The 14,154-nt window shown below is 44.3% G+C and overlaps 3 protein-coding genes across 3 annotated transcripts; 2 read left to right on the forward strand and 1 right to left on the reverse strand.

The window, feature by feature from the left end:
* Positions 1-5,225: 5,225 nt before the first annotated feature.
* CABS01_16697 (carboxylesterase) lies at positions 5,226-7,381 on the reverse strand (the record flags this gene model as incomplete). The annotated part of the gene is made up of 5 exons (XM_060550027.1): positions 5,226-5,984; positions 6,046-6,319; positions 6,381-6,741; positions 6,816-6,925; positions 7,167-7,381. 5 exons carry the CDS (start codon positions 7,379-7,381, stop codon positions 5,226-5,228), a joined length of 1,719 nt encoding a protein of 572 aa, XP_060404044.1.
* Positions 7,382-8,017: 636 nt separating this feature from the next.
* Positions 8,018-8,983, forward strand: CABS01_16698 (uncharacterized protein; the record flags this gene model as incomplete). The annotated part of the gene is made up of 1 exon (XM_060550028.1): positions 8,018-8,983. One exon carries the CDS (start codon positions 8,018-8,020, stop codon positions 8,981-8,983), a length of 966 nt encoding a protein of 321 aa, XP_060404045.1.
* Positions 8,984-10,022: 1,039 nt separating this feature from the next.
* On the forward strand, positions 10,023-10,316 carry CABS01_16699 (uncharacterized protein; the record flags this gene model as incomplete). The annotated part of the gene is made up of 1 exon (XM_060550029.1): positions 10,023-10,316. The coding sequence occupies one exon, from the start codon at positions 10,023-10,025 to the stop codon at positions 10,314-10,316; it is 294 nt and encodes a 97-aa protein (XP_060404046.1).
* Between the last annotated feature and the right edge of the window lie 3,838 nt (positions 10,317-14,154).

Genomic DNA, 14,154 nt, shown 5'->3' on the forward strand with positions numbered 1-14,154 from the left:
TAATGAGTGTATGACCCCCTTGTATAAGGTTACCCTTGCTAGCCTTATTCATACTTCTGGTTAAGCATGAGTCATGTCTCTTGAGGCGAAACAAGTACCGTAACGAATGTCCTGGGGCAGTCTGACAAGTCGTTTGACTAAGGGGTCATCTGAAATACCCATGGCGAGAATGATGCGTTTTGATGGGAGTAAAATATGTGAGAGTTGCAGAGACGGAGTATGTTTAGAGGACGACATCGAGCTGGATGTCGATGTGATCCTGCAATTTATACTATTTGCAGAGCTCTGTTGCCGCCAGATCATGTCCGTAACAGCCGCCGCCCTAACGCTTTCGCCCAGGGTTCGTCCTACGCGCCGTTGGGTGGACATGGGCTCTTGAGCTGATGTTGCGGGGCCTGATCCTCTGGGAGACGCTGGGATTTTGCCAAGCCTAGCCTAGTACCACGCTAAGCCAGGTATCCATGCAGAGACCTTATGTGTGACAGATCCTGCATTTCACAGTTCAATGCGACAGGGACTTTGCTTCAGGACCGCGTCGTTCTGTCCAACCAGCAACAGATAGCTTGAGAATCTTGGGCCGATCGATAAGCTCAGAGAGGTGACGGCCCCTACGACGGGGCTTGTTTCCAGCGGTCGACGGATAATCCTCTGGGAATAAGATGGTACCACAATTTACGGCTACCTGTACGTCGTGAATCACTACTCGCTCAGTGCACTCCGTATTTTCTAAAACACTCCTCATTGGCTAATGTAGTATTGTACAAAAATGGGTCTCCTCGGTGAGCCCTGTCTCGCGATAACTACCACTCTGCAAGGCAAGTCTAATACCTACGCGGCCAGCGCAGCCATAGGACGTGGGAAGTTGGACGTATACATGGGCATTAAGTACGACTTAGTATAGCTATAATAAACTAAGTTAATAAAAAAATATTTTACTAAGTTTAAATACCTTAATACTTAGCTAGACCTTATAAATAATACTAAGATATTTATATTTTATTAAAGATTTAAGGATAAAGTAAAGGACGAACTAGTTTTATTTAATAAATTAAATAACTTCTTTTAGTATAGCGAACTCGTTATTAAACTTAATAATTAATTTTATAAAAGAAAAAAAGAGGAGAAGGAACGTAAATAGGAATTTAATATAGGACGTAAGTATTAATAATAACCCTAACGTAGTTTCTGAATAAAATAATAACTTTAAAATAATTAGAATAATAACTAGTAAAGTACTATTTATAAATAATATAGAGGACTTATAAACCTTAATATTACTAAATACAAAGAACCGCAATAAAAAAAGAATTTTAAGTATTATATTTATAATATACTAGAATATATAGCTAGAGATTATTAATAACTTAAGCGTATTTAATACTAACTTATTTTAAAAAAACGAGTTAATATTATAAATAAAAAAGTTCTTTATAAATAATTCTTATAAATAGCTTATTATAATAATAACTATTTTACTTATTAAAATAGTAAAAAATAAATAAAATAATACTTAAAATAACTTAAAAATAGCGGATAATCTAGGTATAATATTACTTTATTTCTTATTAAAACCTTAATAATAATAATTAAAAAAAGAAAAATACTTACTTATTAACCCCGTACTTTTAAAAAAAAGTAATATTAAATATATTATTATACTCTTTTAAGTTTATAAAAATATAAAAAAAAAGGCTAAAATAGACCTTATTATAAGAAATATACTTTACTTTTTTAAAAGACGAATTAAATAGAAACTCCTAGTTAATATAAAGGAGTAACTTCTTAAACTTAATAAAAAAAGGACCCGATATAAAAGAATTTATAAATAGCCTCGTGTTACGACCTAATACGTATAATAAGGCCAGGGCCTCGCCCTATAAGACCTATAGTAGCTACTATATTATATATATAAAAATACGGACTTAAAGTAACTCTACTCGGGATAGAAAAACTATAAATAAATTACGTAGCTACGATTATATAATAAAATAAAAAACGGACGTTTATAAATAAATAAGATAAATAATCGTAAATAAGTAGAACGGACGACCGTTTAGTAAATAGTTAAATAATAATAAATAAGAATACTATAGAGGATATATTTAAGGACGAGACTTATATATAAAATAGACTTAAGCTAAGCTTAAAAATAGACTTTTTTTAACTTTTTTAATAATTAACTTAATATTAAATCTTATGATCGCTTCTAATTATTTTTATTAAGAACCCTTTTTAATAAAATTATAATTAATTATTAAAGCTTTATTTATTTTATAATTTATAAATATAGCTTTAAAAAAGCTATTTATAACTACGATATTATTTACTTAGTACTTATAGCTTTAACTTTTATTAATATACTTATTATAATTAGCTAGTTATAATATTTTAATTACTCCTATTTAATAAGTTTATTTTTTAAAAACTAACTAAATAATACGAATAATATCTTCCTGTACCTCTATAAAATTACTTACTCTAAGTTCCTTTACCTTTTTTAAATAGCTTATTTAAAACCTAGCTAAAGAAATAGAGATAGTTCTAATAAACGTTAATTTCAATAATAAAATTACTTTTAAAAAGGAGACCTACGACTAACTTAAAAAAAGAATTAAAAAGAAAACGTAAATATTATTAACATATAAACTATATATAATAAAACCGTAAATAAGCTTTAAAACTTTAAAATTATAATTTAATAATTCGAGAATAGTCCTTAGCGTATTTAAAATTTAAAAAACGAAATTATCTTACTTAAAAAATAAGAAATAAGTACCGATATTTAGGCTTTATAAAAAAAAGTTAACACTCTCCGAGCTATTACTAATATTATTAAGACCTGTTACGACCCAACACGCATGGCAAGGCCAGGGCCTGCCCCACAGGACCTGCGGCGGCTACCACACCATATATGCAGAAGTACGAACTCAGGATGACTCCTCTCGGGACGGAAGAACTATGGACAAGTCACGTGACCACGATCGCACGATAAGATAAAGGACGGACGCCCGTGGGAAAGTGGGACGGACGATCGTGCATAAGTGGGACGGACGACCGTTCGGTAAACGGTCGGTCAATCGTGAACAGTAGTATCACAAAGGATATGTTCAGGAACGAGACTTGTATATAGTATGGACTTGAGCCAGGCTCAAGAACAGACTTCCATAGCTTCTTCAGCAATCAACTTAGTATCAGATCTTACGATCGCTTTCAGCTATCTTCACTGAGAACCCCTCCTGACAAGACTACGATTGATCACCGAAGCCTTACCTACCTTACGACTTACAGACATAGCTTCAGGGAAGCTATCCACGACTACGACACTGTTTACTTAGTACTCGCAGCCTCAACTTCTGCTAACATACTCACTACGACTAGCTGGCCGTAACATCCATCCTATATATAAGTCTCGTCCCTAAATATATCCTTTATAATATTTCTATTTATTATCATCTAACTATTTACTGAACGGTTATTCGTCCTACTTATTTACGATCGTCCGTCCTACTTATTTACGGGCATCCGTTCCTTATTTTATTATATAATCGTAGTTACATAACTTATTTATAGTTCTTCCGTCCCGAGAGGAGTTACTATAAGTTCGTCTTTCTATATATATAGTATAATAGCCGCCGCAGGTCCTGTGGGGCGAGGCCCTAGCCTTGTTATGCGTGTTAGGTCGTAATAAGTATTAAGAATTTAAAACCTTTTTAAAATAATATAATTTTTAAGTTATACTAAATAAATATAAAATAGTTATTAAGGTAATCTAATTTATAAAATAAACCGAGATTTTTAAGTAATACGGGATTAAGTTATATACTAAACTAAGCTAAATATTAAGAGGAGATTATAAGTACACTAAACTATTATATAAAAAAAAAACTTTAATAAAGTTTAAATATATATATATATATATTAATAAAGAACCGCGAACTATATAAGGGGACTGGTTAAATATGAATAAAAGTTAGAAAGTAAAATAAAAAATTTAAAAATGGTTAGTTATGTTACGACCCAACATGCATGACCAACCCAGAGGCCAGCCTGCCGGCCACGGCGGCCGGGCACACCATATATGCAGGTGAAACAGGGACACGGCTACTCCTCGCGGAACGGAAGAACTATGGACAAGTCACGTGCTGATAAGATAAGGATCATTCCGAATCAGAATGATCCAACACGACTTGGGAGCCGAACGATCATTCTGGATCAGAATGATCGGGGACGACCCAAGGGACAAAGGAGATGTTCAGGAACGAGACTTGTATATAGTATGGACTTGAGCCGGGCTCAAGAACAGACTTCCATAGCTTCTTCAGCAATCAACTTAGTATCAGATCTTACGATCGCTTTCAGCTATCTTCACTGAGAACCCCTTCTGACAAGACTACGATTGATCACCGAAGCCTTACCTACCTTCCGACTTACAGACATAGCTTCAGGGAAGCTATCCACGACTACGACACTGTTTACTTAGTACTCGCAGCCTCAACTTCTGCTAACATACTCACTACGACTAGCTGGCCGTAACAAGTTAGTATTTTATACTAGCGAAATAGGGCACTACGGATTAACGTCTAGAGCGCATTAGCTATTAGCTAAACCCCACTATCTAGGCATAGTTACTAACTAAAGCGGCTAAAACTAAGTAGGAATTAATTAAATCAATTAAATCATAGTATAGTAGCTGCCGCAGGTCCTGTGGGGCGAGGCCCTGGCCTTATTATACGTGTTGGGTCGTAACACCCTTAAAGTCGTTATCTACGCTTAGTCATTCTTTATTATCCGTATATCTATATAGGTAATCAAAGGAGCCCCTACTAAAGACGTAAGAAGCGATAAGGATATCGACGAGGAAGAAGAAGAAAAGTTTAAGTACGAAGAGATGGAAGCGATCGCGGAGGAAGTGGATGTAGAGTCTATTGACTTGACGTCGTGGGAACACTCCAATGACAGGTCGTTCAGCAACAGAGCGAGCGGCGTCAGAGCTCTCAGCGGCCGGAGGGAGATCCTCAACCGAATCGGGTGTGAGAAGCAGATAGATTAATAGCTATGGGTACTTGACTGTTGACGGTCTCATTTTGACGATCAATCTCGATAAGTACGTAACTCGATCAATTTCAACCTCTATTTTGGGATGTCTTGCCCGCAATTCTTGTTTTGTTTAGACAGTCAGCCGCATCTTACTAGATGACATGTCGAACCAGTAGACAAATTTCCCATTATGACTGAATCCAGTAACCCAGATCCGCCCACAGCTTACACCTATTTCCTCTTCCCCCTTCCCAAGACAAGCCATCGACGACTCGGAAGTTAGCTTTCCCACTCTCAGGACTTGTCAGGTTCAGGTTCAGCATGGCGTGCGTCGAGCCGTTCAGTCGCGTGTTCATCGACCCCCACGGCAGCCACTGGGACTTTTGCGCCGCAGAGACATCTTCACCGACTTGACTGACTGCCCGCGCGACATCGTCGGTCAGAGTGGGGTCTCCGTCGATCACGAACCGACCCCACATGCTCTGGAACGCGATTCTAAACCCGACGCTCTCGTCGGCGCCGTCAGTGTCGTTAGTTCCTTGCACGTCTTTCATGAGAACGTCTAGGTCATCATCGTGGAAAGACGGCGGTGGCGAATACTGGTAACGCCATGCCTGTTTCCCTCCACCCGCAGTGTCACTGTTGAGGGCAAAAGCGTCCGCGAGCCACATGGCGGGGCAGACGAATGTGACCTCCGCGTAGAGGTTGTACGCCGCCTGTAGCCATCCTGAGGCGATTTCTGAATGGCTCGTAGCGAATGGAGCAGTCAACCCGTTGGTCGGGTACAATGAGCCCGAGACGGATTCATCTTCAATATCATAAATCTCCAAGATGGCACTCATGTTTGCGTCTGTCAACAGCGGATAGCTCCGTCGTGTGAGAGATATAAGCTTGTCCCGAGCAGTAATGTCTGTTGGGACGAACAGTGTCCCCTCATTGGCGTTGTTCTGTCGCATAATTATGTTAGCATACCAAAGTTGTATGGTTCAAATTGATAAGATAACTCACTCCTGAGAGAATAGCCTTCCCATTCACTTGACCCTTCAAAAGCTGCTCCGTCGGCCTTTGCGTGATGAATTTGCCATCAGTCACAGGCAGGAAAGCCCACTGACCCCACCTGGCTCCCATACTCACAAACGCGCTAGCGTTCTGGAGGGTATTGCTGTCAACATTTTGTAAGCAAGTAAAAACGCTCCCGTTCTTTGTGGTCCTAACATCCAGGCATCCGGCTTTGGTAGCCAAATCATAGTATGCCTGAGAAGGTTGCATATCATCATGATCCCTACAACATAGTGTCAATACGTTAACTTCGGTCAGGTTGAGCGCAAGACCGTGAATCTTACCACTGAGTGGGCAGATACGGGCTCGATACAATGGCGCGTTGAAACAAGGTTTCATCAGAGCCGCTGTGGGCCATCGTCATGAGCATCACACCACCTCCACCGGCAGACTCTCCAGCGATGGTGACGCGAGCAGGGTCGCCTCCAAAGAGATGGATGTAGTCCTGCACCCATTCCAAAGCAAATCGCATATCGTGAATGCCGGCGTTGGGTACCCCGAAATGACCAATCTCAGCTGACGAGGCAAAGCCAAAAGCGCCGAGCCGGTACTGGATGATGACTGTCACAAAGCCGTTGCCTACCGTCTTGGCCATGTGCGAAAAATCATAGTTGGCAGCCCAGTCCTGGCCATATCCGCCACCATCTTGTCGCTAATCAGCTTTTCTGCGGACGGTTTGCTGATCCGAGAAGTGATCAAGGTGAAAGTGGCAGGCTTACGAATCCAGAACAGCACCGGTAGCCGAGTCTTGTTGGCAGGAGTAAACACATTCAGAAATAGACAATCCTCATCACCCATGGCGTCTTTCTCGAACGTATAGTTGGGTACACTATTGAGAGTCAGCTTCTTGAAATTGACAGTCAAGGCATCCCCACTGACATTGGCCCCGGCGGCGACTGAGGGCATCTAGGCGGATTTTGAGTAGCGGGCAAGACTCTGTCTCCTGCCTGTCCACGAGCTGGTCTTTTGGGAAGCTGCCATCTTCCAGGCTTTGCTGCATAGCGTATTCTGCAAGGGAAACTTGAGCTTAGCAGCTGTCCAAGCACTCGGTGCGGTTTCCACGTCCTTACCCTCTGTAGCTGAAGATGTCGAATGAGGAGTCATAATAACCCTCATAACGAGCATATCCTAGGTCAATAACTGGTACTTTCGTGGCGAAATTGCTTGAGGCTGTTTGCTCTCGGATGTAAAGACCCCGCTTAGCAATCTTATTTGAATAATGAGGGACATCATGCGCCACGGCAACTGACGCCAAAACGAGTAGCAAGTGCCACAAAATCGCCATCTTGGCCTGACTGACAACATGATATTAGATTCCCAAGTATTATAGTGAACTCATGCTGGCTGCGGTAGGAAAGATATCTTATCGCGTGGCTGCTTCACCAATATGACAGACCAAGTGTTGAAGCATGGACCCTCTCTATAACCTTTGAAGGTGGAGTAAGAGTGGCTCCCATCGATTTGATCGTGTCGTCAAGACAAGCCTGGTGATGACTTCTGATAAAGTTTGCATAAATTGACTGGCCTGTTTCCGGAATAGCCTTCCATGCCTTCGGAAGTACCGAAGGAGTTTTCAGCCGATTGAGCGGTGTGCCTCAGTGCTGTTACATTCTCCGTATTGATGCTGACTGACCAGGGCAGACGACGGTCTGGCAACTCGTTGTAATTTGATAAGCCGTGGCCTTGCATGGCACTGCCAGTCTGGAAGCTAGATTTTCTGATTCGCTAGCCGGCGACGAGACTTTGAGACGAGTAGCCGGAAGGCCAACCGTCCATCTCCTCAGCCCGAAACGGTTCTTCTCAACTACTTTTCCCGAAGACGAGCATGTGGACAAAATATGTAAAAGGTTTGATCTTCCCTTTCTTCCCTATGGATGGAGAAAAACTTAAGTTAAAACGTTATTTTTCTCCTTGAACAGCCATGATCCCGTACTCAAAGCCTTTCCAGCCGCCCAACTCGTTGCAATACGTCGACAATGTCTTGAAGACAGGAAAGTTGGCTCAAGGGCCGTATACACAAAGGTGCGAGGAATGGCTAGAAGATATGATGCAAGCCGGAAAGGCTTTCCTGGTGACCTCCGGGACGACAGCGCTCGAGATGGCCGCCATGGTTATCGATATTCAAGCAGGTGACGAAGTCATCTTTCCCAGCTATACATTCGTGTCCACGGTCAACGCCTTCGTCAGCCGGGGGGCCACGCCTGTGTTTGTCGATATCGAGAGGGACACGATGAACATGGACGCAAATCTGGTCGAGGCTGCAATCTCCGAAAGAACGCGGGCCATTGTCCCGGTCCACTACGCCGGTATCTCGTGCGACATGGACGCACTGATGGACACTGCGTCCCGTCACAACCTTCTCGTTGTGGAAGATGCAGCACAGAGCCTCACTTCCAAATATCGCGGTGTGTATTCTGGCACTATTGGGCACATCGGCTGCATCAGCTTCCACGAGACGAAGAACGTCACGTCCGGAGGCCAGGGCGGTGCCGTTTTGATCAACCGGGACGACTTGGTCGAGAGGGCCGAGGTCGTCTACGACAACGGCACCAACAGAGTCAAATTCTTCCGCGAAAAGTTGCCCATGTATGAGTGGCAGGACATCGGATCCAACTATGACTTTGGAGTAATCATCTCCTGCGTAGTTTCCTTCCTCGTGTTCGGTTGGAGTCTGCTTCCTCTATTACTGGGATCTTACGAGTACATTATCAAATCAACCTGGCACCTCGATGCTTCCGCACTTTTGATCATCGTTTTATGCCCAGTGGGGCGTCTGCGAAAAGTTGCCAATAAACAACTGTCTGTGCTACTTAGTTCTACTATTTCGAGGTCATGCTTCCTTCTTGCCTCCGACAACCACGCATCAGGCGGCAGCATTGGCACGTAAAACTGAAGATGACACATACGGAGACGGACGAGACTTGTATGGGCTTCTGGGAGGCAAGGATATGAACGAAAGTGGAGACCATGTAGATAATCACACGAGCCCTGAATAGCTTAGCCGGGGCGTAATAAACTATGTATGTATGTATGTATTTCGAGGTCATGAGTCAGCAAGACAAAGGTGTACCTGATCTGGTTACTGCGCGGATTGAGATAAAGTCGGATTTGATTGTGGTTTGCATTTTCATCTTTGATTGAGGGGATTCTACCAGTCTTGCCAAGCAATAATCTATGGGATGCGCAAACACCTTAAGCACACCTGAGTCTCGCAAGAGTTTCCGGGGGGTAGCCCGACATAACCCCTCCCTTACACAGTCGTAAGAAACAGAATAACATTATTTCAAATGAAACATATAGTGATCAGCTGCATCAAACTGCAGGTGGATTCGCGTGCGACTGCTCCGGGTTTGCAGTACTACTGTAATTGTCAGGTTTTCTGTTTGTCTGGTTGCACAAACGCAGTCCCGTCGTTCTCTCCATCCTGTGATTGCCTGCTGAGCTACTGTCTTTTCGACTGTGTACAATCAGGCGTTGTCAAAGAGACGATCAAATTTGCAATGAGTACGGAGATGCTGGATGCACAGATCAGCCAGCGGCAAAAGGACCATAACTAATTTGTTACCCCGTCATACCAACTCACACACTAGTCGACGACACCCTCCGCACCGATCCATGAATCGCTGCCTTGCTCGCATTGCCGCCCACCACCACCACCACCACCACCAGCGTTATCGTTGGTGCCATCTTAATCTTCGAGCGGCTATAATCCTTGCGCTCTAGACCAGGTTCAGCGCTTAATTCTTCGAATAGCAGAGACGAAATGGCCAACTTATTTAACGTGTCGCAAGCAGCAGTCGTGGCGACCCGTGGACGATTGCTCACCACGAACTAAGACTAATAAATTGAATTCAACTACATCTGTTTGACAGGTAAAACTTCGAAACTTTGTCCTTTGAAGACTTGCTTAATGGCCCCATAGCACGATGAAATCATCAAGCGGAAAAGGCTCATGCTCAGTGTGCGGCCATCTCAACAATGTACATGTACGGCGAACCTGCATTGCCGAAGGCTGCAAACAGCAAATCAAAATTTGCGGTGCCTCTTATCATTATTGCCTGACTCTAGATGGCTACGATCGTCATCAGAATGGAGACGTTGTCTGCAGAGACTGCCCGCACCACGGGCGGATTAGCAAGACTCAAGACTTCTCTCAGAGTCCTGTTGATGATAGGGATGGGGATGGCAACATTGTGATCGTGAAGGAAGGCATCATGTAGGAGCTGTAGATCAACCTTTCCGGTTTTCCACTATCAAATAGTAATGGTGCAAACTCCGTTCTGTCGGACGAATGTAAGAACCGCCCGTTGGGTGTAAATCGATACTCGCCCTGAATATATATCCATCTTTGAAATCACCAGTTCATTTGTCTCGTAAAATTGATAAGAATAGAGGGGTTAGAGGACTTTTCTCTATGTCAATAGCAGGTAGTACATGCAATAATCTGCTGTTAATTTTCTATAACCCGATAATCAACGAACAGCCCACGAACTTGCAGTCATTGTCAGTAGCGCTATTGATCAAACAATGTCCCAATACTGGTCTTGATTGACCGGTTCATAACGGGCACCTCTTGACGTACACAAGTCCTGCCGTGTTGGGTCATCAATGGCGTACCTATTTCCGACCGCGAGTGTCCCGAAGCCGGCGATAATGGGACGCTGCTCCACGGGCTCATTCCATCGTCAAATCTTCTAGTAGGGCCACTCTCAGATTGCAAATGAGACTCAAAAGCTCGTTGAAGCGATGGGAGGTACAACTTGAGCGGCGGTAGACGACGAAACCAGCTTTGTTCCGTTTGAGATAAGCTACGGGCCCCTATCTCAGAACGTGAATGGATTGCCGATGAGTCTGGTGTTGACACGGGGTTTTCGCTTAATCCATCATTCTTCAGGACGTGAAGGTTGGTTGACCTCAAGGGCAAGCTTGGGCGCATTAAGTCTTGCGTTGCCGAAGTCCACGGTAACGAAGATACAGGTGATAAAGGCCGCGCTGAGCGGATCTCCCGTCTCGAATTTGTCGCAGGGATCGTTGACTCTTGGACCTTGCTCTGGGAACCCTCCGGTTCAAAGTGGCCTGAGAGTGCACTGAAGTCAATGGATTCGATGGCCGAACGAGAGGACATCGACAGGGGGGAAGTAACATATGTACTTGACGTGGGTAAACGTGGCCGAATAGTGGTCATATTGTAATATGTATCGCTGGTGCTTTCTCTGCCTGACCAACTATGCAGTGGCGTGTCGATTCCTAACCGGGACTAGGACGAAGTTCGCAAAAGGTAACTGGTCTCGAGGCCAGATTCGACATGCTATGCTCTCGCTAAACTTACTTCTAACCACTCGTCCATAGGATCCTGAACCACGGCAGTGAGGCTCATGATCGAATCAGGGCGGGTATGTTCTACTTGATGCCGTGCCGCAAGATTTTAGACTGTGGCATCTTAAGAGTTCCTATGGCTGACGGTTAGGGGCGCTGCTATATCAGAGAAAAGCAATGTGTCAGTATCCGTCGGAGGCCTTTAAGGACTATCTACATGCGCATATTGTTCCATATAGACTTCATCGTCGCTTGTCCGGGACTGGCCCAAGCGCCCATCAAGTGTAACTGTCTCGTCTAATAGCCAGTACGAATCGCAAGCTCCGAGGAAAGAATATATAAAGTCTTTCTTGACAAATATAACGGAAGCTCTAGACGACTAGGCTTCGGCAAGTTAGGGAAGGAACATAACGTCCCGTATAGCGCGTAGCACGCCAACGTATTGAACCCCCCATCGTTAGCTCAGGGGAATTTCGACGCCAGTCTCGACGTCACGTGTGACTAGGATGCATGGCCTCCGTTAAGGCAGATTACAGTTCGGAATATTAAAACCCAGCATAGAGGCCCTGCTATAGAATATGGAAACGACTTCTAGATCAGTTCCTAGTAAAGACCTGTTCTCTATCCTATCTTTCCTCAGCTTGAATTAGTCGGAAAGCCGTAGAAAATTACGCATAGCAGCGAGAATAACCTACTTATAGGCCACATCAAAAACGGGCTCGCCCACGCACTAAGCCAGCACACCTTCTCTTACTTCCACCAGATTCTGCCGCGGTGGCGACCAGTGCTAACGCAGCATATCTCGGAATGTCCGCCTATCAGTCTACTATCTCTTCCAGGATTTGGTCCGCGCCGAATCGGGGAACATAAGGTCATCCACGACTATTACGCCGATAGATATATACTTCATATTCTCTTAGTAGGATTTCAAACTAGGAACAAAACCTTTAAAACGAAGGACGCTCCTCCGTATCTAGTCTCGAAGCTGAGGGTTCTGGGCTTTCGAAAAGATCTCGTTACTATCAAATGCTTCTTCCACCAATTAGCGGTCAGTGTCGCTCATGCCAGGCGCACGTCCCTCGAGCAGTTAAACGGTTCCAACATCGACAATGTCGGGGTGGTTACATATCAAGCCAAGCCAGACATGGCGGATATGCTAGAGGTAGTTTACAATCTCATCGTCGCAATGTAAGGCCAGGTATCTATAAAAGCTACCTAAGGGCAGGTCGCTGAGCAGACCAGGGAAATGGCTTAAACCATCCAGACAACTGAAGACCCGATAATTGTCTTTTATCATATCGAGGTTGACCCTTTTCTGAGCGCCAAGCCGCGCTATCCATTCTCAAGCCTGTTCAAAACTGCTTATCTTCCAAAGTTGAGTAACCTAACAGAAGACTTCACCGTCCGAGTACCGTGTTTAGTGTAACAGCCTGTCAAGCGTCTAGCATGTTACACGGTTTTGTATAAAGGCGGAGAGGTTTGTACCGGGCCTCGATAAAAGCCTCACAGTCCACATTACATTCTCTCCAAAAGCGATTTTAGCGGCCTCCACGCGATGTTGGCCATCGAGGAATAATATCGGATGCTCAAGTCGTAGTCGTTAGCCATTATTCAACGTTTAATGCAGTCTTTCAATTAAGGTGCCGAGCTTCTATACGATTATGCCGATCTCGGTATATTCGACATAGCCCTCGATCGCATTATTACACGAATCATGGTCAAGGTTCTTTTAGAGAACAGCAACCAGATTCGAAAGGATGGTAGGGTCGAGCTCTTGTGCCAACTCTCGACGAGGTATCAGAAAGCGCACGGGGACGTAGACGATCCCGAGACATTAATCGCCACGAGCAAGACAGTGAGCTAACCATGAACAACCTATATGGGATTGTACGCAGCTAGCCATGTGTGATGTAAAAAGTTCGTTTAAAGTTGGAGAAATTGCGGCAATCCTAGACGGGACTGGGCGTTGTGAATTATAGTGCCCCACCTCTGAGGCGCACAGCCCTAGGGAATCGCCCCCCGGAAATTTTCGTGCCAAGGCACTGCTGGGCGCAGGGGACTGGTTCCCGGGAACAACATCTCGGAATGATTTAGGGTATCTGATTCCTGGGAACAGTACGCTCGGGGCTTTTCCACGTGTCTACAGATCCTGGGAACAAGTCTAACGCAGGGGTCTGATTCCTGGGAACAGTACGCTCGGGATTTTTCCAGGTGTCTAGTTCCTGGGAAGAAGACTTACGCAGGGGTCCGGTTCCTGGGAACAGGCCTGACGCAGACCGCTGGTTCCTGGGAACAGTACCCTCGGGATTTTTCCACGTGTCTATAGATCCTGGGAACAGGACTAACGCAGGGGTCTGATTCCTGGGAATGGTGCCTGGCGCAAGGAACTGGTTCCTGGGAACGTACCCTCGGGGAACCTTTTTGAGGGGGCTGATTCCTGGGCACGGATTAGCGCAGGTCGACTTGCTTTCATGCTATTTTAGTGGAGGCGCGGGAGCTAACCCTTATAGAGTTAGGATGAGGGAGCTTCATCCCATTTTTAGCCGCTCTTATTATTAGCAAACCGCCCTTGTAGTCCACTCACGACATAAATCAAAGTCTCAATGGGGTCGTCTTATCCCATCGGGTGCGGATGGACAGCACTTTCGCCAAGGGCGGGGTAGAGCCAATAAGAGCTTGTAAATCTATAAAGTGAACCAATAGGGATGCAGGACCTCTGTTTCCTACAGATTTTGGGTATGC

This window comes from Colletotrichum abscissum (genome assembly GCF_030869225.1).
Source record: "Colletotrichum abscissum strain IMI 504890 chromosome Unknown Scaffold_131.1, whole genome shotgun sequence".
In the NCBI taxonomy this organism is placed as follows: Eukaryota; Fungi; Ascomycota; class Sordariomycetes; order Glomerellales; family Glomerellaceae; genus Colletotrichum; species Colletotrichum abscissum.